General features: G+C 47.0%; 1 gene segment (V, D, J or C); it reads right to left on the bottom strand.

Annotated features, from left to right (window-relative positions):
• Window positions 1–807: 807 nt before the first annotated feature.
• On the bottom strand, window positions 808–2,150 carry LOC140402251 (T cell receptor beta variable 30-like). The segment is given in 2 exon segments: window positions 808–1,169; window positions 2,105–2,150. Coding segments are annotated over 2 exon segments (408 nt in total).
• Between the last annotated feature and the right edge of the window lie 21,311 nt (window positions 2,151–23,461).

Genomic DNA, 23,461 nt, shown 5'->3' with positions numbered 1-23,461 from the left:
GATAGAGTGAAGATACAGATCAGCATAATCAAATTGAACGGCTAGGGTCTCTTGTCCTTTCTGGACGCGGACTGAACCTATTCATGTTCCAGGCAATGATGAGTTTCATTGTTTTAGAGCGCCCTCTGTAAAGAGCATTTGGAAATTCAGTATGACTCGAGTCTTTTCACTGCTTCCTCTGTTCTGCCCCTATTGTTTCTATCGTCTATCAACTCTGACCTTTATTTCTGCATTTGCTACTTTAACTTACTTGAACTCAGAAGTAACTTCAGCAGTTCCTGAAAACCAGCTGAGTGAATGTGTTCAATACCTCAGTACTGGAGGGGTGGACATTTCACCCCATTCACAAATCCTTCTGCCCTGTTCTCCCCCGACTGTTTGCCTCGAGTCTATTCTGAATCCTGTTGCTGCGAATTTCACATTCTCACCCCTCTGTGAGGAATTCTCACTTGGATTTATTGGTGACGAACTTCCCTCTGCGCACTCTGGTTATGAACATTGCCCCTTAATGGTCAAAAGGGCTAAGTGGGGTTACAGTGTTACGCGGACAGGTGGACAGGTTCCCAGCCTGCCCAACCCTGTTCACACCTTCGTCCCTCAAATCCGCTCAATGCCATCCCATTTCAACAGAAGTGAAAATGTTCAAACGCTCCTCATAATTATAAACTCTCAGATCTGTTTTAATTCTTGTTACATTTCGCCTGATGCTCTATATGTAATAATTTACATTTCATTCTGCTTCGTCTCTTGTTCCAATCGCTCATTCGGTCTACAAAAAATTAAACTGTGAGACTGCGGTTTTCCCGCTCACTGCTGTCTCCCGCTGCCTTTGGGGGTTTTTGTTGAACTGCTCCATCTTTCTGAGTCACTGTGAAGACTCCAGGCGCAGTAATACACGGCCGAGTGATCCACCCGCAGGTCGGAGGACTCCAGGTTGAACTCGGAGCCACTCGGTCGCTTCGCTGTAAAACTGTCCACCATTCCTGGTGGATCAACAAACTTTGCTGTATTGGAGTAAAACATCAGCTTCAGTTCCTTCCCCGGGTATTGTCTGTACCACAGCATGGTCGGGATGCCTGCTTCCTCCACGGTGCACTTTAGTATCACTCCCTGCCCAGGAAATCTGCAGACGGCGGCGGGAGTCTGGCGGATAGTCTGAGACTTCACATCTGAGAAAGAGACAGTGAGAGGAGATCAGGAAACACTGTGCAGTGAAGAAACAAGGAGAAAGAGACAAATATATAAAAATAGGAAGAACAGAAGGAATGTGAACGAAGGGCGAGGTCAGCAACTGGACAGGAAAGCGAGATATTGGATAAGGATTGTTGTTGGGAAAGTTCCTTACGGTGAAACAGGATTAACAGAGTCAGCAGCAGATACATCTTCCACTTCCGCTTCCCTTTTAAACAATCTTCATCACTGGGAAGACAACACTGAAATTACAAAGCTCCTCCTCTTCACTGTTTGATTGTCAGCTCAGCCCCTCCCACTCTGAGTGACTGCCCTGCCCTTACCGGCAATCAGCCCCGCCCCTCACTCTCTGATTGGATAAGTCGAGCGACCAGCAGTCGGAATTTGTGAGGAACATGAAGGGGTGAGTGGAGAATGTGTGTGTGTGTGTGGGGGGGGGGGGGGGCGGGGAGGAGAGGAGCGGGATTCACTGCTCCGATTCACCAGAACAACATCGGGCCTTCGAGGGTAAATTAAGAAGACAGGCTGCATAAACCTGGCTTGCATATCTTGCAATGTAGAACGTTGTGGCGCGATTTACTTGATCTGGTCTGAATGGAAATCACATACATTTGAGACCGTTTAACAGGGAAACTGGGCCCTCAGCCGGGAGGGACTCAGAGCCGAGTGGAAGATTTTATCGTGAATGGGCCTGGCATTGTCGATGCTGGGAGCATATTTTGCCCTCGTTGGGGTATCGGGATCTAGGGAGCATTGGCTGACAATTATCGGTGTTGTGCCTAAACCAGAGATGAAGAGGAATTTCTTGGCTGAGGTCGTGAATGTTGTACCTTAGAGACCATGGGAAACTGGATCAATGAATATATTCAACAGCAGTGAGATATATGAGCAGCAGGGGCGTCAAGTTTCTCACCTGCTGAGTCCGAATTGTGCTGGTAGAAAATTGGATTTGTGGCCATTATCAAATCAGCCGTGGTCTTATGGAACGGCACAGCTGGCTGGAGGGGCCGAATGGCCTCTTCTTTGTCCAGGTTACACAGAGTCGGCTGTATTCTGTCGAATAGCGAGGTTTGAGGGCTGATCTAATATTCAGACCTCGGTGGGAACCGATAGCATTGGAAGAGAGATCAGCATTTCCCGGTGACCGACGGTAAACAATCGCCGGACAAGATTTAAGATTCTGAGCAGTTTACTAGAATCTAGAGTGTAAACAATAACAGGAAACTAATACATCAAATAAAAAGCAAATTACAACCATGCTGGAAATGTGAAATAAAAGTATGTTAGTAAAACGGATATCAAATTAGAGGAAAGATACTTCCACATTACCGAATAGCAAAAAACTTGACCTTCCCTATATTTGTACATTATAGAACATAGAACATAGAACATTACAGTGCAGTACAGTCCCTTCGGCTCTCGATGTTGAACATAGAACATTACAGTGCAGTACAGTCCCTTCGGCTCTCGATGTTGCACCGACCTGTGAAACCACTCTAAAGCCCATCTACACTATTCCCTTATCATCCATATGTCTATCCAATGACCATTTGAATGCCCTTAGTGTTGGCGAGTCCACTACTGTTGCAGGCAGGGCATTCCACGCCCTTACTACTCTCTGAGTAAAGAACCTACCTCTGACATCTATCCTATATCTATCTCCCCTCAATTTAAAGCTATGTCCCCTCGTGCTAGACATCGCCATCCGAGGTAAAAGGCTCTCACTGTCCACCCTATCCAATCCTCTGATCATCTTGTATGCCTCAATTAAGTCACCTCTTAACCTTCTTCTCCCAAACGAAAACAGCCTCAAGTCCCTCAGCCTTTCCTCATAAGATCTTCCCTCCATACCAGGCAACATTCTGGTAAATCTCCTCTGCACCCTTTCCAATGCTTCCACGTCCTTCCTATAATGCGGCGACCAGAATTGCACGCAATACTCCAAATGCGGCCGCACCAGAGTTTTGTACAGTTGCAACATGACCTCATGGCTCCGAAACTCAATCCCTCTGCCAATTAAAGCTAACACACTGTACGCCTTCTTAACAACCCTCTCAACCTGGGTGGCAACTTTCAGGGATCTATGTACATGGACACCGAGATCTCTCTGCTCATCCACACTGCCAAGAATCTTACCATTAGCCCAGTACTCTGTCTTCCTGGTATTCCTTGCAAAATGAATCACCTCACACTTTTCTGCATTAAACTCAATTTGCCACCTCTTAGCCCAGCGCTGCAGCTTATCTATGTCCCTCTGTAACGTGTAACACCCTTCAGCACTGTCCACAACTCCACCGACTTTAGTGTCATCTGAAAATTTACTCACCCATCCTTCTACGCCCTCCTCCAGGTAATTTATACAAACAGCAGTGGCCCCAAAACAGATCCTTGTGATACACCACTAGTAACTGGACTCCAGTCTGAACATTTCCCATCAACCACCACCCTTTGTCTTCTTCCAGCTAGCCAATTTCTGATCCAAACTTCTAAATCACCCTGAATCCCATGCCTCCGTATTTTCTGCAGTAGCCTACCGTGGGGAACCTTATCAAACGCTTTACTGAAATCCATATACACCACATCAACTGCTTTACCCTCATCCACCTGTTTGGTCACCTTCTCAAAGAACTCAGTAAGGTTTGTGAGGCACGACCTATCCTTCACAAAACCGTGTTGACTATCTCTAATCAAATTATTCCTTTCCAGATGATTGTACATCTTATCTCTTATAAACCTTTCCAAGATTTTGCCCACAACAGAAGTAAGGCTCACTGGTCTATAGTTACCGGGGTTGTCTCTACTCCCCTTCTTTAACAAGGGGACAACATTTGCTATCCTCCAGTCTTCTGGCACTATTCCTGTAGACAAAGATGACTTAAAGATCAAAGCCAAAGGGTCAGCAATCTCCTCCCTCGCTGCCCAGAGAATCACACTTTCCAGAATTGCTAACACCTCCTCCTTATGAACCTCAAGCCCTTCTAGTCTAGTAGCCTGAATCTCAGTATTCTTCTCGACAACACTATCCTCGACAACTTATGCCAAGCTCCCAGCACTTATAAAATATAGCAAGTCATGCTGAGCTGTACAGAACCTTAGTTAGGCCACACTTGGAGTATAGTGTTCAATTCTGGTCGCCACAGTACCAGAAGGATGTGAAGGCTTTCGAGAGGGTGCAGAAGAGATTTACCAGGATGTTGCCTGGTCTGGAGGGCATTAGCTATGAGGAGAGGTTGGAAAATTCGGTTTGTTCTCACTGGAACGATGGAGGTTGAGGGGCGATCTGACAGAAGTTTACAAAATTATGAGGGGCATAGACAGAGTGGATAGTCAGAGGCTTTTTCCCAGGGTGGAGGAGCCAATTACTCGGGGACATAGGTTTAAGGTGCGAGGGGCAAAGTTGAGAGGAGGTGTATGAGGGAAGTCTTTTTACACAGAGGGTAGTGGGTGCCTGGAACTTGCTGCCGGAGGAGGTGATGGAAGCAGGGACGATAGTGACTTTTAAGAGGCATCTTGACAAATGCATGAATAGGATGGGAATAGAGGGATATGGACCACGGAAGTGTAGAAGATTTAATTTAGTCAGGGCATCATGACCGGTACAGGCTTGGCCGGCTGTAGGGCCTGTTCCTGTGCAGTATCGTTCTTTGTTCTTTGGTAGATTAAGCCTCAAATTCCTGCTGAATTTCTAAGCATTGCCCTTTCCAGTGCCACACCAAGCTGAATCTTCCAATGTTCTTCCAAAGTGTTTTCAGCCAGTCTCTCTGTATTTCCCAATGATTTTCCGACACGAGGTCCACGTTGCTGCCTCAATGGGCCTTAAATCCCCACAAGCTCCATTGTGACAGAAACACACTCTTGCAAACATCCTCCTCTGGCGGCAATAGCTTCATCGCCCAGCAGCTCATTTCTCTGCCTCCGGATATGCCTGGGTCTCAATGCCTGGGTCCACAAACTCCAACAGTCCCTCTTCTGTGTCAATGTGTGAGCAGCGGCGCTTGAGTTTCTATAAGTTTGGACTTTGCCTCTTTTTCATATTGAGCATGGACAATGATCACGTGATCTCCGGGCAGAGCTCAGGAAATTTCACCATCCCCACTGGGACATTGTCTGTGACCTTAAATTAAAATAGTTAACTGAATAGCCTTATAAAGTGTGGCATTTCGGGTCGATGGAGATGAACATTTTCAAAGATTTCATAGACTTCCTACAAAGCAGGAGGCCATTCGGCCTGTCGAAATGCACCCCACCTCGGGTCAGGCACCCACCCTATCCCCATAAGCCAGGACCCCCAACTAACCTGTTGGGACCACTAAGGGACAATTTAGCATGGCTAATCCACCTAACCTGCACATCTTTGGACTGTGGGAGGAAACCGGAGCACCCGGAGGAAACCCACGCACACACGGAGAGAACGTGCAGACGCTGCACAGTCACCCGAGGTCGAAATTGAACCCAGGTCCCTGGCGCTGTGAGACAGCAGTGCTAACCACTGTGCCGCCGTGCCGCCCTGGATGATGATGGTGTGGGGAGAGCTGGGGGAGTGCGGAAGCTGGAGCAAGGGACAGAACCTTCAAATTAACAGCAAGCTGATCAGTCCTGATGTCAGGATGCAGTAATTGACACCAACTGGAACACTGTCCCCTGTAAAAAGCTTTCGAGGGTGGAATTGAATTGGAAATTTCAACAGAAAATTGGGGTTTACAGTCATATGAGCCATGATTAAATAATTTAAAAGTGTCAAGCTGCTGAATAGCCCCCTGATAGTCCTGAAGAACAACTTCATGGGGGGTTAAACCCAATAGAGTTTTATTCGGGTTATCCACAGTGCACCGAAGGGAAATTAATCAGGGCAGTTTCTAATTCATGAAAATGAGTGAGTTGTGGAACAAAAGGGGAATTTAACTGTCCATAGACACAAACAATGTGAAACACAGAATGAGGAAAGATGGAATCATGGAACCTAATCGAATTCAGCCTTTACATCAATAGAATGTCATACAAAATGGAGGATGTTCTCCTGGATTTCTTACAGAGCCGCAGACTTCAGGAACACTGCTCTGGTGGTGGGAAACGAACCTCAGGACGAATATATCGGACCCAGGAGGCGGTCAGGATAATACCAAATGTTAGAGATAAAATTACAGGGGCACAGGACACAAGACGTTAACATTAGAACATAAGAACTATGAGCAGGAGTAGGCCACCTGGCCCCTGGAGCCTGCCCTGCAATTGAATTAAATCATTGCTGATCTTTTAATGGACTCAGCTCCAGTTTCCCGCCCGCTCACCGCAACCCTTAATGCCCTGACTGTTCAAAAATCTATCCATCTTTGCCATAAAAACATCCAACGAGGTAGCCTCAACTGCTTCACTGGACAGGGAATTCCACAGACTCACAACCCTTTGAGTCAGGCAGCACGGTGGAAGTGGATAGCACTGTAGCTTCACAGCGCTGGGGCCCCAGGTTGGATTCCCTGCTGGGTCACTGTCTATGCGGAGTCTTCACGTTCTCCCTTTGTCTGTGTGGGTTTCCTCCGGGCACTCCGGTTTCCTCCCACAGTCCAAAGACGTGGATTGGCCATGCTAAATTGCCCTTAGTGTCCAAAAAGGTTAGGAGGGGTTATTGCGTTACGGGGATAGGGTGGAGGTGAGGGCTTAAGAGGGTCGGTGCAGACTCGCTGGGCTGAATGGCCTCCTTCTGCACTGTATGTTCTATGTCTATGGACAAATTCCTCCTCAACTCAGTCCAAAATCTGCTCCCCCTTATTTTGAGGCTATGTCACCTAGTTCTAGTTTCACCCGCCAGTGGAAACAACCCCTCTGCTTCTATCTTATCCATTCGCTTCATAATTTTATAGGTTTTCTGTATTCCCTCCTGAAGAAACATATTGCAGTGGAGCTGATTGTGTATTTTCAGCATCTGATGTGTTCAGCATGATTTCAAATTTGCAGATGCAAATTACCAAATTTGGAAGTGTTGGCAAGTGGGAGGAGGATCGGCTTGAACTTCAAAAGAACATAGACATGTTGGTGGATTGGCCAGACAAGGGGCAGATCAAGTTCAATGTAGAGAGGTGTGAGGAAGTTCATTTTGGCGGGAGGAATCTAGAGAGACAGATGTGAAGATTAGGTAGATTGGCGACGCCAGATTGCCCCTTAGTGCCCAAGGATTAACTGGGGCTATGGGGATAGGGAAGAGGTGTGGGAGAAATAATGGGAGAAACTCTAAAGGAAGAGCTGGAGCAGGGGGACCTCGGTGAATATGTGCAGAAAACATTGGCTGTAGTTGGTGATGTTGAAACAACAGTTTTCATGCATATATTCATAGATAGAGTCATAGATGTTTACAACATGGAAACAGGCCCTTTGGCCCAGCTTGTCCATGCTGCCCAGTTTCTGTCACTAAGCTTGTCCCACATGCCCACATTTGGCCCATGTCCCTCTATACCCACCCTGCCCATGTAACTGTCTAATTGCTTGTTAAAGGGAAAAATTGTACCCGCCTCTACTGCCTCTGGAAGCCCGTTCCAGGTGCTCACCACCTTATGTGTGAAGAAATTTCCCCTCTGGTCTCTTTTGTATCTCTCCCCTCTCACCTTAAACCTATGGCCTCTAGTTCTGGACTCCTCTACGTTTGGGAAAAGATATTGACTATCTAACATATCTATGCTCCTCATTATTTTATAGACCTCTATAAGATTACCCCTTAGCCTCCTACGCTTCAGGGGAACAAGTCCCAGCCTATCCAGCCTCTCCTTATATCTCAGACTATCAAGTCCTGGTAGCATCCTCGTAAATCCCTTCTGCACTCTTTCTAGTTTAACAATATCATTCCCATAATAGAGTGCCCAGAACTGAACACAGTATTCCATGCGTGGTCTTACCAATGTCTTGTGCAACTTCAACAAGGTGTCCCAACTGCTGTATTCAATATTCTGACCAATAAAACTAAGCATGCTGAATGCCTTCGTCACCACCCTGTCCACCTGCGACTCCACCTTCAAGGAGCTATGAACCTGTACTCCTAGATCTTTTGTTCAGTAACTTTCCCCAACTCCCTACCATTAACTGAGTATGTCCTGCCCTCATTTGATCAACCAAAATGCATCACCTCAGTACACCATAGTTTCCTAGGTTTTATCAATAGGGGCATTGAGTACAAGAGTAAGAAGGTCACGTTGAACTTCGAGAAGACACTAGTTAGGCCTCATCTGGAGACGGCAGCCAGTGTGGGCACAATACTTGAGGGTGGATCTGAAGGCATTGGAGGGAATACAAACGCGATTCATAAGAATGATTCCTGTGAGGATATATTTGAGAAGTTGGGACAATTTTTCTTGGGGAACAGCGGGTCGAGAGGAGATTTGATAGAGGTATTCACATCCTGAGGGCCATGGACAAGGTAAATAGTGAAAATCTGTTCCCACTCCAGAGAGCATCAAGAGAGGACACCGATTCACAATCATACGTGGAGAAAGGAATTCAACCAGAGGCTGGTTGGAGTCTGCACGGAGCATTCTGTGGAAGCAGGTTCCATTGAAGTATCCAAAGGGGAATTGGATTTATACCTGAAAATAAAGAATATGTAACGTTTCGGGGATAAGTGCGATTAAATGCATTTTGGAAGGTCTATGCAGGTAGGGAATATACAGTGAATGGTAGAACCCTCAAGAGTATTGAAAGTCAAAGAGATCTAGGAGTACAGGTCCACAGGTCATTGAAAGGGGCAACACAGGTGGAGAAGGTAGTCAAGAAGGCATATGGCATGCTTGCCTTCATTGACCGGGGCATTGAGTATAAGAATTGGCAAGTCATGTTGCAGCTGTATAGAATCTTAGTTAGGCCACACTTGGAGTATAGTGTTCAATTCTGGTCGCCACACTACCAGAAGGATGTGGAGGCTTTAGAGAGGGTGCAGAAGCGATTTACCAGAATGTTGCCTGGTATGGAGGGCATTAGCTACGAGGAGCGGTTGAATAAACTCGGTTTGTTCTCACTGGAACGAAGGAGGTTGAGGGGAGACCTGATAGAGGTATACAAAATTATGAGGGGCATAGACAGAGTGGATAGTCAGAGGCTTTTCCCCAGGGTAGAGGGGTCAATTACTAGGGGGCATAGGTTTAAGGTGAGAGGGGCAAGGTTTAGAGTAGATGTACGAGGCAAGTCTTCTACGCAGAGGGTAGTGGGTGCCTGGAACTCGCTACCAGAGGAGGTGGTGGAAGCAGGGACGATAGTGACATTTAAGGGGCATCTTGACAAATACATGAATAGGATGGGAATAGAGGGATACGGACTCAGGAAGTGTAGAAGATTGTAGTTTAGTCGGGCAGCATGGTCGGCACGGGCTTGGAGGGCTGAAGGGCCTGTTCCTGTGCTGTACATTTCTTTGTTCTTTGTTTGTTTGTAAACCGGAGTGGCATGGCACGGTGGCACAGTGGTTAGCAATGCTGCCTCACAGCTCCAGGGTCCTCGGCTCATTTCAAGTTCAGAGGGAGCAGAGTTCTTGAAATACATTGAAGAGAGTTTTTTATATTAACATGTTGACGGTCCAACAAGGCACGGTGCAGTGCTGGACCTAGCTCTGGGAAAGAAAGCAGGGCAGGTGTTCAAGGGGGAGAAGTGGGGGAGCATTTTACTGAGAGCGACCACAATGCAGTACTACTTAAATTCGTCATGGAAAAGGAAAAAGATGGTCTGCCAAAAGATGATCTCCACAATGAAGCTTATTTGATTAAGTGAGTAGAAGGTAAGTGGGCAGCACGGTAGCATTGTGGATAGCACAATTGCTTCACAGCTCCAGGGTCCCAGGTTCGATTCCAGCTTGGGTCACTGTTTGTGCAAAATCTGCACATCCTCCCCGTGCGTGCGTGGGTTTCCTCCGGGTGCTCCGGTTCCTCCCACAGTCCAAAGATGTGCAGGTTAGGTGGATTGGCCATGATAAATTGCCCTTAGTGTCCAAAATTGCCCTTAGTGTTGGGTGGGGTTACTGAGTTATGGGGATAGGGTGGAGGTGTCGACCTTGGGTAGGGTGCTCTTTCCTAGAGCCGGTGCAGAGTCGACGGGCCGAATGGCCTCCTTCTGCACTGATAATTCTATGATAAGATATTCCGAGGATAAAACACAGAAACAGAAACAATTGCCTCATTCTATCCTCCATGAAGCTTGTCACAGACAAGGAGGTAGTTCATGGTCACGTAGTGCCCTCTGCTGGCCCGTTGAAGAAACATTATTTGTTTCACTCAAAACCACCTAATGAGAGCATACTGGACCCTTGGTCGCTGAATGTATCTAATGGATAAGTTCCAGCAGGGCTTCTGTGAAATCCCAACATATCCCTCATCTACTTATCCAGTATATTATTTATCTCTAAAATCCACCTACGGTGTTCAGTTTAAGACACTGTCTGTGGTGGCGAGCTCCACATTCCCAGCAGCTTATGTGCACAGGGCTTTCTCCTGAATTCCCATTGGGTTTAATCGTGACAATTTTATATTGATGATCTCCTAAATCTGGTGTCCCCACAAGTGGAAACAGTTTCTCTCCCTCTATCAATCCCGTTTCATAATGCCAAACACCTCGATCAGCACAGCCCCCAAACCTTCGCTTTTCTACAGGACCGAACATGTTCGGTTTTTCCTGATAATTAGAACTTCTCAGTTGTATCAATACCGCTCTCCCTTTTCCAGTTCCCCTTTTCCAATGTTCATCTAAATCCAATCACTGACATTGATAATAATCCTGATCTTATTGTCAAATATATACTCGGTCAGCACGATAATCCACTGCTGCTGAACGCACCGCGCGGTTTTCTCTCTCCCGCTGCCTTTGGGGTTTTTGTTGAACTGCTCCATCTTTCTGAGCCACTGTGAAGACTCCAGGCGCAGTAATACACGGCCGAGTGATTCACCCGCAGGCCGGAGGACTCCAGGTTGAACTCGGAGCCACTCGGTCTCCTGGCGGTAAAACCGTCCACCGGCTCTTTCGGTAACACGAAACCTTTAGCAGTGGAATAAAACATCAACAGCAGCTCCTTCCCCGGGTATTGTTTATACCAGAAAATAGTCGGGTCACTGCTGCTCTTGGCAACACAATTCAGTTGCACATTGTTCCCGGGGTATTTGGAGACAGCGGCGGGAGTCTGGCGGACTGTCTGCGAGTTCACGTCTGGGGAAGAGACAGGAGAGGAAGAGGTCAGAACCGGGGTAATCTGGGAGGTGCAGAAGGAAAGGTAGAAAGAAATAATGAAGGGAGGAGGGAAAATATAAATGATCGTTATTTCCAAAAAATATTAGTGGAAAAGTATCACTCACAATGAAATAAGATCAGGAGAGTCAGTAACACACACATGTTGTCCGGACAGACTTTCGAAATGAACTACAACAAGAGCGTTTAGTCTTGTTGGGAGCAGAGCGTTTTTTGTTAGTTTTTGAGGAAACGACGAAGAGCGAACGGAAGTGATGTAGATTGGATGACCAGGCCCCTTCCCCTCTCAAAGCCCCGCCCCTCTGAAAGTTCCGCCCCATGATTGGCTGATGGCAACAGGCGGCTCCAAAAGGGGCAGACACCGGTGAAGCGAGTGGGCAAAGCAATGGCAGATGCAGCTTCATGTGGGGAATTCTGAGACCGTCCGCGGTTGGCCTGGGGAAGAGAGAGGGGAATACTTTCTAACTGGTGACAACTGAGGAAGTCTGGAGATGCAAAGACATTTAGTTGTCCCGGGACGCAAATCATTAAAAAGAGACAATCATGATCAGGGTCAGACATACGGTCCATGGAATTCTAACCTTTATTTCCTGGGACATGGAATGGAGAACAGAGGGAGTTCTTCACCTACGAGAACCCTGGTAAGTTTGTATAGAGAGCCATTCGTTCAGATCCGGGCAGAATCGCTCTGAAAGAATGAATAAAACCTCGAGAGAGTTCAAAGCTGATTCATCAGAATGACACCTGGCATTAAAGTGGGTTCCATCTACAAGATGCACTGCAGGAACTCACCAAGGCTCCCGAGGCAGCACCTTGTAACTCATGACCACTACCACCGAGAAGGAGAAATGCGGCTGATAGTTGGGATCACCATCACCTGGAAGCTCCCCTCCAAGTCACTCATCATCGCGACTTGGAAATATAACATCGTTCCTTCACTGTCGCTGGGTCACAATCCTGCAACTCCCTCCCTAACCGCACTGTTGGTGTGCCTACAGCTGAGGGACTGCAGCGGTTCAAGTTGACAGCTCAGCACAACCTTCTCACTGGCTATTGGGGCTGTGGAATAAATGCTGGCCTCGTCAGCAACACTCACATCCCGTAAATCAATTAAAATATCGCGGGTTGTTTGCACTGAGTGCTGAATTTGGCTGCATTTGAGTGCTGTAGTGAGAGTTTGGTGACTGAGGGAGTGCTGAATTTGGTGCATTTGAGTGCTGTAGTGAGAGTTTGGTGACTGAGGGAGTGAGGTGAGGAAGGAGTAAGGTGCTCCTTTCATTTCATTTCCTACATTTCCCCAAAGAGCGTGAAGGGAGCCGGGTGTTTACAGAGAGTGCAGCTGACTGGGAATGGAGTCCGAGGGCAGATTCCAGTGGTCCACAAGGCAGCTACATTCTAAAAGGTAAGAGTTGTTTGTTTCTGGGGTTTTAAAATTTTTAATTTTTAAAAAATTTATTTTTTGTGTTTGTTTTGTTTTTTGGGGGCAGCAAGCTCGCATTCTTTCTTTTCGCAGAATGATCAATTTTCAAGGGTTCAATTGGGAGAATAGCAACAGTTTGTATATATATATTGTTTTCTCAGGGCCAAACGGGTGTTTAATCTTTCTTTTTATTCCCCCCCCCCCTTGAAATCTTTTTGTGAATTCAAATCAGAGGGGATGGAGGTTGGGCAGTTGTATGCTCCTCCTGTCGGATGTGGGTGGCGAGGGATACCACCGGTGTCCCTGCTGACTATACCTGCGGGAAGTGCACCCAAGTCCAGCTCCTCAGAGACAGTGTTAGGGAACTGGAGCTGGAGCTGGATGAACTTCGGATCATCCGGGAGGCAGAGGGGTTGATAGAGAAGAGTTACAGGGAGGTAGCCACACCCAAGGCACAGGAAAAGAGTAGCTGGGTTACAGTCAGGGGAATGAAAACGAACGGGCAGACAGTGCAGGGATCCCTTGTGGCCTTTCCCCTTCAAAACAAGTATACCATTTTGTATAGCTGCCAGGTCTCTGGTATTGAGTCTGGCTCTGTGGCTCAGAAGGGAAGGGGGGAGAAGAGAAAAGCATTAGTCATTGGAGACTCAATGGTTAGGGGAATGGATAGGACATTCTGTGGTCGCGAGCGAGACTCCTGGAAAGTATGCTGCCTCCCGGGTGCCAGGGCCAGGGATATATCGGATCGAGTCTAGAGGATTCTTAAGGGGGAGGGGGAGCAACCAGAAGTCGTGGTGCCCATAGGCACCAACGAAATAGCTAAGAAAAGGGATGAGGATCGAAAAAGTGATTTTAGGGAGTTAGATTGGAAGCTAAAGAGCAGGACAAGCAGAGTAGTGATCTCAGAATTGCTACTGGTGCCACGTGCAAGTGAGGCAAGGAAGAGAGAGAGAGTGCAGCTGAACACATGGCTACTGGGCTGGTGCAGGAGGGAAGGCTTCAAATATGTGGATCATTGGGATATCTTCTGGGAAAGGTGGGACCTGTACATGAAGGACGGATTGCACCTAAACTGGAGGGCACCAATATCCTGGGTGGGAGGTTTGCTAGAGCTCTTCGGGAGGGTTTCAACTAGTTGGGCAGGGGGATGGAAACCAGAGCGATGGATCAGATGATAGAATAGCTGTTGAACAGGCAGAAATAGTAAGCAGCAAGTCTGTGAGGAAGGATAGACAGTTGATAGGGCAAAGTTGCACTCAGTGGAATGGGTTAAAGTATGTCTATTTCAATGCAAGGAGTGTCAGGAATAAAGGAAACTTACTTAGAGCATGGATTAATACTTGGAACTACGATGTTGTGGCCATTACGGAGACATGGATTTCACAGCGGCAGGAATGGTTGTTAGATGTTCCGGTGTTTAGATGTTTTCAGAAGAATAGGGAGGGAGGTAAAAGAGGAGGGGGAATAGCACTGTTAATTAGGGAGTGCACCAAAGCTGCAGAAAATGAGGTAGTTAAGGAGGGTTTGTCTACTGAGTCAGTATGGGTGGAAATCAGAAACAAGAAAGGCGCAGTCACTTTATTGAGAGTTTTCTTTTGACCCCCCCCCCCCCCCTCCAATAGCAGCTGAGAGATAGAGGAACAGATTGGGCGGCAGATCTTGGAAAAGTGCAGAAGTAACAAAGTTGTTGTCATGGGTGACTTCAACTTCCCTAATATTGACTGGAACCTGCTTAGTGTAAATGGTTTGGATGGAGCAGATTTTGTCAGGTGTGCACAGGAAGGATTCCTGACTCAATATGTAGATAGGTCGACTAGGGGGGAGGCCATATTAGACTTGGTGCTCGGCAATGAAACAGGCCAGATGTCAGCTGTCTCGGTGGGAGAGCATTTCGGTGACAGTGACCACAACTCGTTGACCTTTACCATCGTCATGGAGAGGGATAGGAACAGACAGTATGGGAAGGTATTTAATTGGGGGAGGGAAAATTATACTGCTATTAGACAGGAGCTGAGGAGAATAAAGTGGGAACAATTGTTCTTGGGGAAAAGCACAACAGTAATGTGGGGGTTGTTTAAGGAGCACTTGCTGCAAGTGCTGGGTTAGTTTTGTCTCACTGAGACGAGGAAGGAATGGGAAGGTGAAGGAACCTTGGATGACAAGAGAAGTGGAGCTTCTAGTCAAGAGGAAGAAGGAAGCTTGCGGAAGGTTGAGGAAGCAAGGATCTGACTCGGCTCTAGAGGGTTACAAGGCCTGAGGAGAGCTCGAAGGGGGCACGAAAAAGCCCTGGTGGGAAGGATTAGGGAAAACCCCAAGACGATCTACATTCATGTGAGAAATAAGAGGATGATCAGAGTGAGAGTAGGGCCAATTAGGGATAGTGGAGGGCACTTGTGCCTAGAGTCTGAGGAGATGGGGGAGGCCGTAAATGAATACTTTGCTTCAGTATTCACTAGAGAGACGGACCTTATTGCTCATGAGAACAGAGTGAACAAGGTTAATAGACTCGAACAAGTCGATATTGAGAAGGAGGATTTGCTGGAAGTTTTGAAAAGCATCAGGATAGATAAGTCCCCTGGGCTTGATGGGATATGCCCAAGGTTACTACAGGTCGAGGGGGTGGAGATTGCTGCGCCATTGGCGATGATCTTTGCGTCCACACTCTCCACTGGAGTAGTACCGAATGATTTGAGGGAGGCGAATGTTGTCCCCTTGTTCAAGAAAGTGAATAGGGAAATCCCTGGGAATTACAGACTCATCAGTCTTACGTCTGTTGTGAGCAAAATATTGGAAAGGATTTATGATTATTTAGAAAAACATAGAACATACAGTGTCGAAGGAGGCCATTCGGCCCATCAAGTCTGCACCGACTCACTTAACCCCTCACTTCCACCCTACCCCCGTAACCCAATAACCCCTCCTAACCTTTTTGGTCACTAAGGGCAATTTATCATGGCCAATCCACCTAACCTGTACGTCTTTCGACTGTGGGAGGAAACCGGAGCACCCGGAGGAAACCGACGCAGACATGGTGAAAATGTGCAGACTCCGCATAGACAGTGACCCACGGGGAATCGAACCTGGGAACCTGGCGCTGTGAAGCCACAGTGCTATCCACTTGTGCTACCGTGCTGCACATAGTTTGATTAAAGATAGTTAGCATGGTTTTGTGAGGGGCAGGTCATGCCTCACAAGACTCATTGCATTCTTTGAGAATGTGACGAGACACATTGATGAAGGTCGAGCAGTGGATGTGGTGTACATGGATTTCAGTAAGGCACATTTGATAAGGTTCCCCATGGTTGGCTCATTCAGAAAGTTAGGGAGCATGGGATATAGGGAAATGTGGCTGTCTGGATACAGAATTGGCTGGCAAAAAGAAGACAGCGAGTGGTAGTGGATGGAAAGTATTCCAGCTGGAGGTCGGTGACCAGTGGTGTCCCGCAAGGGTCTGTTCTGGGACCTCTGCTCTTTGTGGTATTTCTAAATGACTTGGATGAGGAAGTGGAAGGGTGTGTTAGTAAGTTTGCCGATAACACGAAGGTTGGAGGAGTTGTAGATAGTGTTGAGGGCTGCTGTAGGTTACAACAGGACATTGACAGGATGCCAGAGCTGGGCTGAGAGGTGGCAGATGGAGTTCAACCTGGATAAATGTGAAGTGAGTCATTTTGGAAGGTTGAATTTGAATGCTGAATACAGGGTTAATGCCAGGATTCTTGGAAGTGTGAAGGAACAGAGGGATCTTGGGGTCCACATACAGAGATCCCGCAAAGTTGCCACCCAGGTTGATAGGGTTGTTCAGAAGGCGTAGGTGTGTTGGCTTTCATCAACAGGGGGATTGAGTTTAAGAGCTGCGATGTTTTGCTGCAGCTTTATAAAACCCTGGTTAGACCACACTTGAAATATTGTGTCCAGTTCTGGTCGCCTCATTATTGGAAGGATGTGGATGCTTTGGAGAGGGTACAGAGGAGATTTACCAGGATGCTGCCTGGACTGGAGGGCATGTCTTATGCAGAAATGTTGAGGGAGCTAGGATAGCCAGAGACTTTTCGCCAAGGTGGAAATGGCTGTCACGAGGAGACATAATTTTAAGGTGATTGGAGGAAGGTATAGGGGAGATGTCAGAGGTCGGTGCTTTACACAGAGAGTGGTGGGTGTGTGGAATGCACTGCCAGCGGTGGTGGTGGAGTCAGAGTCATTTGGGACATTTAAGCGACTCTTAGACAGGCACATGAACAGCAGTAAATTGAAGGGGTGTAGGTTAGGTTGATCTTGGATTAGGATAAATGGTCGGCACAACATCATGGCTGAAGGGCCTGTAATGTGCTGTACTGTTCTATGTTAATCATGAGGATGGGTTGTGTAAACTGTCCGCATTACCTTCAATTCATCAGATTCCTGGGGTAACATATTTGATGTGTGTTCAAGCATTTGAAGAGTTTCCAGTGGAGACAGAATTAATGTCCTCTGGTGGAGTGGGGGGGGGGGGGGGGGGGGGGGGGGGGTGGAGGGGTGGTTGCAGAGAAAAGAGGGAAAACTTCACAATCAGAAAATATTGTTCAGTAGTGACGTCAGCAATGATTTCGGGGGACAAAGGTTATCGGAAATCTGTGATAATCTCCGGACAGAATGCTGTGGACACTGGGGTGCGGGGGCAGTGTTGCATTGCAAAACTGAGATTGATACATGTTTATTGAGACAGTGTGCTGAGAAATCAGGATGGATGGAGGTGTAATCTGTATCAGCAGTGGTCGATGATTGGTTAGTCAAGCTGCAAGGACCGAATGGTCACTTCCTATTCCTCTTGTCCAGCAAAACCCTACCCCAGGCACTGATGTGGTTAATGGTCCTGGCGCGCCATCTGCCGTTCAGATGAAGAAATAAACGTTATTTTCAGCGTCCAAGAAATTAATCCTCATTTTATTAACCCTCTGCCTCTCCTTTCGCTAATGTCCTCCGTTCTCTGTCCTTTCTTCTCTTTTTCTATCGCTATTCCTTCCCTTTATTTTTGCCTTAAATTTAATTTGTGCCAAAAAAGAGAGACAGGAGAGAGGCGGCAGAAATCATAGAGACAGAGGGATCTGGGTGTCCTGGTTAATGATTCGCAGCGGGTTAGTTTACAGGTACAGTGAAGGTCAATGAAATATTGGAGTTGATTGCAAGGGAAATAGAGGATAAACGTAGGGCAGTGTTGGTACAGTGGTGAAGTGCCTTAGAGACACCATATCTGGAGTAATGTGTACTTTTCTGGTCTCCTTTTTAATGAAAGGTTATAATTACATCAGGAACAGTTTAGTTCAGTTGACCCACATTAATGTTTATCTGAGAAGGAAAGATAAATCAGGTGGGGCCTTCCATCGAGAAGAAGAAAGAATCAAACAAATCCCTGAATATTCTTGACAAGAGTGGAGGCTGAGAGAATGTTTCCGCTTGTCGGGGAGTCTAGAGATAGGAGGTACAATTTAAAATTAGGGTCTCCCACATGAGACTGAATGAGCAGATTGTATTTTTCGTAGAGGGTCGTTTATTGGAAGTATCCTCTTACCCAGAGAGCACTGGAGGCTGGGTCATTGAATAGGTTCAAGGGTGCGGTAGTTACACTTTGAAAATGGAAGGGAATAAGAGGGTGACCTAATTGAGGCACAACATTATGAGAGGCCTACGCAGCGTCAACGGGAAATACTTGCTTCCCGCTAGCTCAGGGGCCAGTTACCAGGAGGCATCGGTTTATGGTGATTGGTCGAAGGGGGCAGGAGGAAAAACATCTGGAATTCACTGCCGAAGTTGATGGTTGAGATTGAAACATTCAACTCATTGAATCTGAACCTGGATCTGTATCTGAAATGTGTAACTAGCAAGGGAATGGACCATAAACTGGACAGTGGGATTAAAATGAGTGGCTAGTTTATTTTATCCTCTTTCTTGACTGGAGCATTGCTGATGGACTGAATGGCCTCTTTTAGCACCGTCATTTTTCAATGGCTCTATCATTGCAAAGCTTAAGGGGGCGGTTGGATATTTAAAAAGGATTAAAGATACAAAGCCATTCTCCAGTGTCGAGATATTTAATCGCTCACCTTCGTCTTGTGAAAAACAAGCACCTTCACAAAACATAACCAACACAAACAGGGTGAAGTGCTGTTATAAAAAACAGGTGCTTCCTGCTGCCTTTGGAGTTTGAACGGTTCCACTCTCTGAGCCACTGTGAGCACGCCAGATGCTCGAACACCCGCCCCAGTGACCCGCCTGCAGGCTGAAGGATTCCAGATTGAACAGTTTGTACAACTGCAGAGTGAAAGATCATCCTCAGCTCCCACCCTGGGCAGTGTCTGGACCAGAACATGTCACCACTACTGGTTCCCCCAACCTCACACCACAGTCACCCTCTGGGAAAATTTGGAGACGGAGGAGGGAGACTCATTGACACTGGCTGAGTTTATTCTGAAAATGAGGTGGAGACGGGGGCGGGGGGGGGGGGGGGGTGTGGTCAGTAAACAGTGCCATTCTTCTGAAGAATCTGTGGAGGCAGAAAGAATAGAAATGATAATAGACACTTGTGACAAAACAGTGCCTTAAAAATCACTCAGATTGAAATGAGATCAGGTGGCTCAGTGATAGATCTTTTAATTTAAACCTGCATTGTAAGAGTGAGATAAGTCCATATAAGAAAGCTCGGTCTTGTTGAGAACGAGATCATCTGGTTCGAAATGACTTAGGAAAAGTAGGAATGACCAAAGTAGTACTGCAGTTTGGACAACACGCCCATCTCAATCTCACCGAGTCTCCCTCCATCGTTGTAGAGAAGCAGATGTGAAGGGAGAGTTCCACATTCTCACCACTCTGTGACAAATTATCTTTCCTCTGAATTCTCACTTGGATTTATCAGTGACCAGCTTCTCTCTGTGCCCTCTGGTTATGAGGTTCCGCACAAGTGAACGTGTTTCCCGCAAAGACGGTTCACTATTTCAAAAAACTCCCTCAGGTCTGCTCTCTGCCTTCCCGTTTCGACAGAAATGAACCAATTAAAACTTTCCGAATCGTTACAAAATCTGCCTTCAGTTATCATTCTTATTAAACTCCATATTCACATCCGCCTGTGTTTCAAGAATGAAGAACAATACAGCACAGAACAGGCCCTTCGGCCCTCCAAGCCTGTACTGTCATAATACCAGCCTTGGCCAAAACCCTCAGCACTTCCTTGTGCCGTATCCCTCCATACCAATCCTATCCATGTGTTTGTCAAGATTCCTTTTGAACGCCGTTAATGTATCTGCTTCCACAACCTCCCCTGGCAACGTGTTCCAGGCACTCACCACTCCCTGCGTAAAAAACCTGCCTCGCACATCTCCTCTAAACTTTGCCCCATGAACCATAAACCTTTGCCCCCTGGTGACTGACCCCTCCACCCTGGGAAAGAGTCCCCGCCCATCCACTCTATCCACGCCCCTCATAATCTTGTAGACCTTGATCAGGTCACCCCTCAGCCTCCGAGCTTTCCAATGAAAACAGTCCGAGTCTATTCAGCCTCTCCACATAGTTAACACCCTCCAGACCAGGCAACATCCTGGTAAACCTCCTCTGCGCCCTCTCCAAAGCCTCCACGTCCTTCTGGTAGTGTGGCGCACTATTCCAGAATTGTGCGCACTATTCCAAGTGCGGACTTACCAAGGTTCTAGACAACCGGAGCATGACTTGCCAGTTTTTAGTCTGAGGCCTCAATATGTAACAATTCACATTTTAATCTGTTTAGTCTCTTGTTCCAATCGCACATTCGATCCACAAAAAATTAAACTGTGAGACTGCGGTTTTCCCGCTCACAGCTGTCTCCCGCTGCCTTTGGGGTTTTTGTTGAACTGCTCCATCTCTCTGAGTCACTGTGAAGGCTCCAGGCGCAGTAATACACGGCCGAGTGATCCACCCGCAGGCCGGAGGACTCCAGGTTGAATTCATAGTCCTTCGCTCGCTTTGCTGTGAAACTGTTCACAGTGTTTGCTGGATAGACAGCCTTTGCTCTACTGGAGTAAAACGACAGCTGCAGCTCCCTCCCTGGGTATTGTCTGTACCAGAACATGTAGATGCTGCTGGTACTTCCCTCCACACTGCAGCTCAATCTCAATCTCTGCCCAGGAAATCTGGAGACGGCGGCGGGAGTCTGGAGGATAGTCTGAGACTTCACATCTGAGAAAGAGACAGGGAGAGGAGATCAGGAGTTGGAACACTCTGTCTGGTGAAGAACCAAGGAGAAAGAGACAAATATAGAAACATGGGAAGAACAGAAGGAATGTGAACAAGAGGCGAGATCAGCAAGCAGACACGAAAGCGAGATATTGGACAAGGATTGTTGTTGGGAAAGTTCCTTACGGTGAAACAGGATTAACAGAGTCAGCAGCAGATACATCTTCCACTTCCGCTTCCCTTTTAAACAATCTTCATCACTGGGAAGACAACACTGAAATTACAAAGCTCCTGCTCCTCACGGATTTATTGTCAGCCGAGTCCCTCCCACTCTGAGTGAAAGCCTCGCCCTCTCCCGTTAACAGCCCCGCCCCTCACTCTCGGATTGGTTTGTGTGGAGCTGGCAGCAGCAGGAAGTTGCAAAGACACATTGAGGGGTTAGTGGAGAGGGGGAAATGTGGAGGGTTCACAGCTGAGAGTCACCAGAACAATCCCCGGAGCTGAGCGGTGAATCCAGATGTCAGGCTGCATAAATCTTTCTTATGTTCAATGTAGAATATTGAGGGTGAATTAATTAAACTGTTCAAGATATATAAAAGAGGCATTTGAGGGAGTCTGATAGAGAAACTGGCCCCTCTACCGGCCTGGTGGAATAATCTTAAATTGGAGTTCAGACCAATTCAAGGTGACAATTTTGAAACACAGAATATTGAGAGGATGTGTTGACAGTTCAGATGTTGAGCGAATCTTTCCCCCTGGCAGCGGAATTCAGAACTCGGGACAATGTCTCAGGTAATCAGATTCCTGTTTGAGACGGAGATAGAGGCATTTCTTCTGTGAAATGGTGATGAATGTTTGGAATATTCACGTCAGGGAACAATGGAGACTGGGATATTAAATATGTTGGACATTGAGTTACATTGGTGACCTGCAGAGGAAATGAGGGAGGGTGAGGGTGGACTTAGGTACAGCTGGTAGTGGAGATGACGGTGTTGGACGTTGGGTTAGATTGATGAACTGATAAAGGAGTCAGGGTCATTGGGGGGGGGGGGGGGGGGGGGTGAGGCTGAAAAGCGGTTTCACGGCCTCAATTCAATCAGCCACGACCTTATTCCATGGCACAGCTGACAAGAGGGGCCGCATAATCTCTTCATCCTCTTGCTCTTGTTCTGCCATGTGAATGGATAAACCCTCCCGCGTCAGTAACGAGTTTATACTTTCCCTGGACAGGTGAGATTCTGTCCAATTTAAAAGTTTGATTTGTGACCTATTATTACAATCCCAGTAGAAACCGATTATTGAAGGAGAGACAGGAATTTCCCAGTGACGGACGGAATGTGTCACATCACAAGATTTCACATTTTAAGGCTTTGACTGTAACAAACAACTAAAATCAAGAGAGTAAACATTAATAGGTAACTAATATACCAAAATCTTAGCTAAATACTACACATACTGGGAATGTGAAAAATAACAAGACTGATAGGCAACAGAAGATTGTTTCTCATTCACCAAATAATTGAAACTCTGACATTCTGTTGTACTTCAAATTAAAATATATAAACGAGGAAGAATTGGTTGATGGTTGGGGTGGCGGCCTCCAAATCAAGCAGACGGAACCTTCAAGTTGGAGCCGAGCTGATCAGTGTCGATCTCCGCAGATATTTGATACAAACGGGAAACGTGGAACTGACTCTGTCAGGAGTGAACGGGAGCTTCAAAACAATCTGAGTTTTCCTGGACCAGGACAGGGAGATTTAAGGAGAAAGGAGAGAGGATGGGGTTAGAAACAGAGCGGCCATGATCTCAGTCAATGATTGAACAATGCTCAGACGCTGAATCGGCTCCTGCGCAGAGTAGAAGGGCTGAATGGCCTCCTACAGTTCTTGCGAAATAACTTCAGGGGAGGGTGAATGACCCACTGCTTGGCAGAGCGGGGAATAACCTCCTGCTGTTCCTGAATTCCAAATCCAAGGATTCTCAATGAACCTTCTCATTCTGGATTGCAGGCTCACCAGCCCAGAATGGCCTCCTCCTGTCCCCGTGTCCCTGTTAAGCCCTGGACCAGACACTGCTCTCTTTCATGGTCCTCGAGCTGTTACTCTGGAGAAGCACGCGCTCTGATGCTAAAATCTAAACATGTTTACTCTCATACTTTCCAGATGGTTAAACCCCTGAACTCTGGTTATCTCCATTGTGAAACTATCCCCAATGTCTCTATACTCAGTAGAGTACTCGTATTTTGCTATTGTAATAAAAGCGTCCATTCTACAAGGACGCGACACCGCCTCTTTTTCTCGCTCACAGCTATTTGCTGCTGCCTTTGGGGTTTTTGTTGAACTGCTCCATCTCTCTGAGTCACTGTGAAGACTCCAGGCGCAGTAATACATGGCCGAGTGATCCACCCGCAGGCCGGAGGACTCCAGGGTGAACTCGGAGGCACTCAGTCTCTTGGCGCTGAAGCTGTCCACC

Source organism: Scyliorhinus torazame, chromosome 25 (genome assembly GCF_047496885.1).
Source record: "Scyliorhinus torazame isolate Kashiwa2021f chromosome 25, sScyTor2.1, whole genome shotgun sequence".
Classification (NCBI taxonomy): Eukaryota; Metazoa; Chordata; class Chondrichthyes; order Carcharhiniformes; family Scyliorhinidae; genus Scyliorhinus; species Scyliorhinus torazame.
This window is presented reverse-complemented; position numbering and strand designations above follow the sequence as displayed.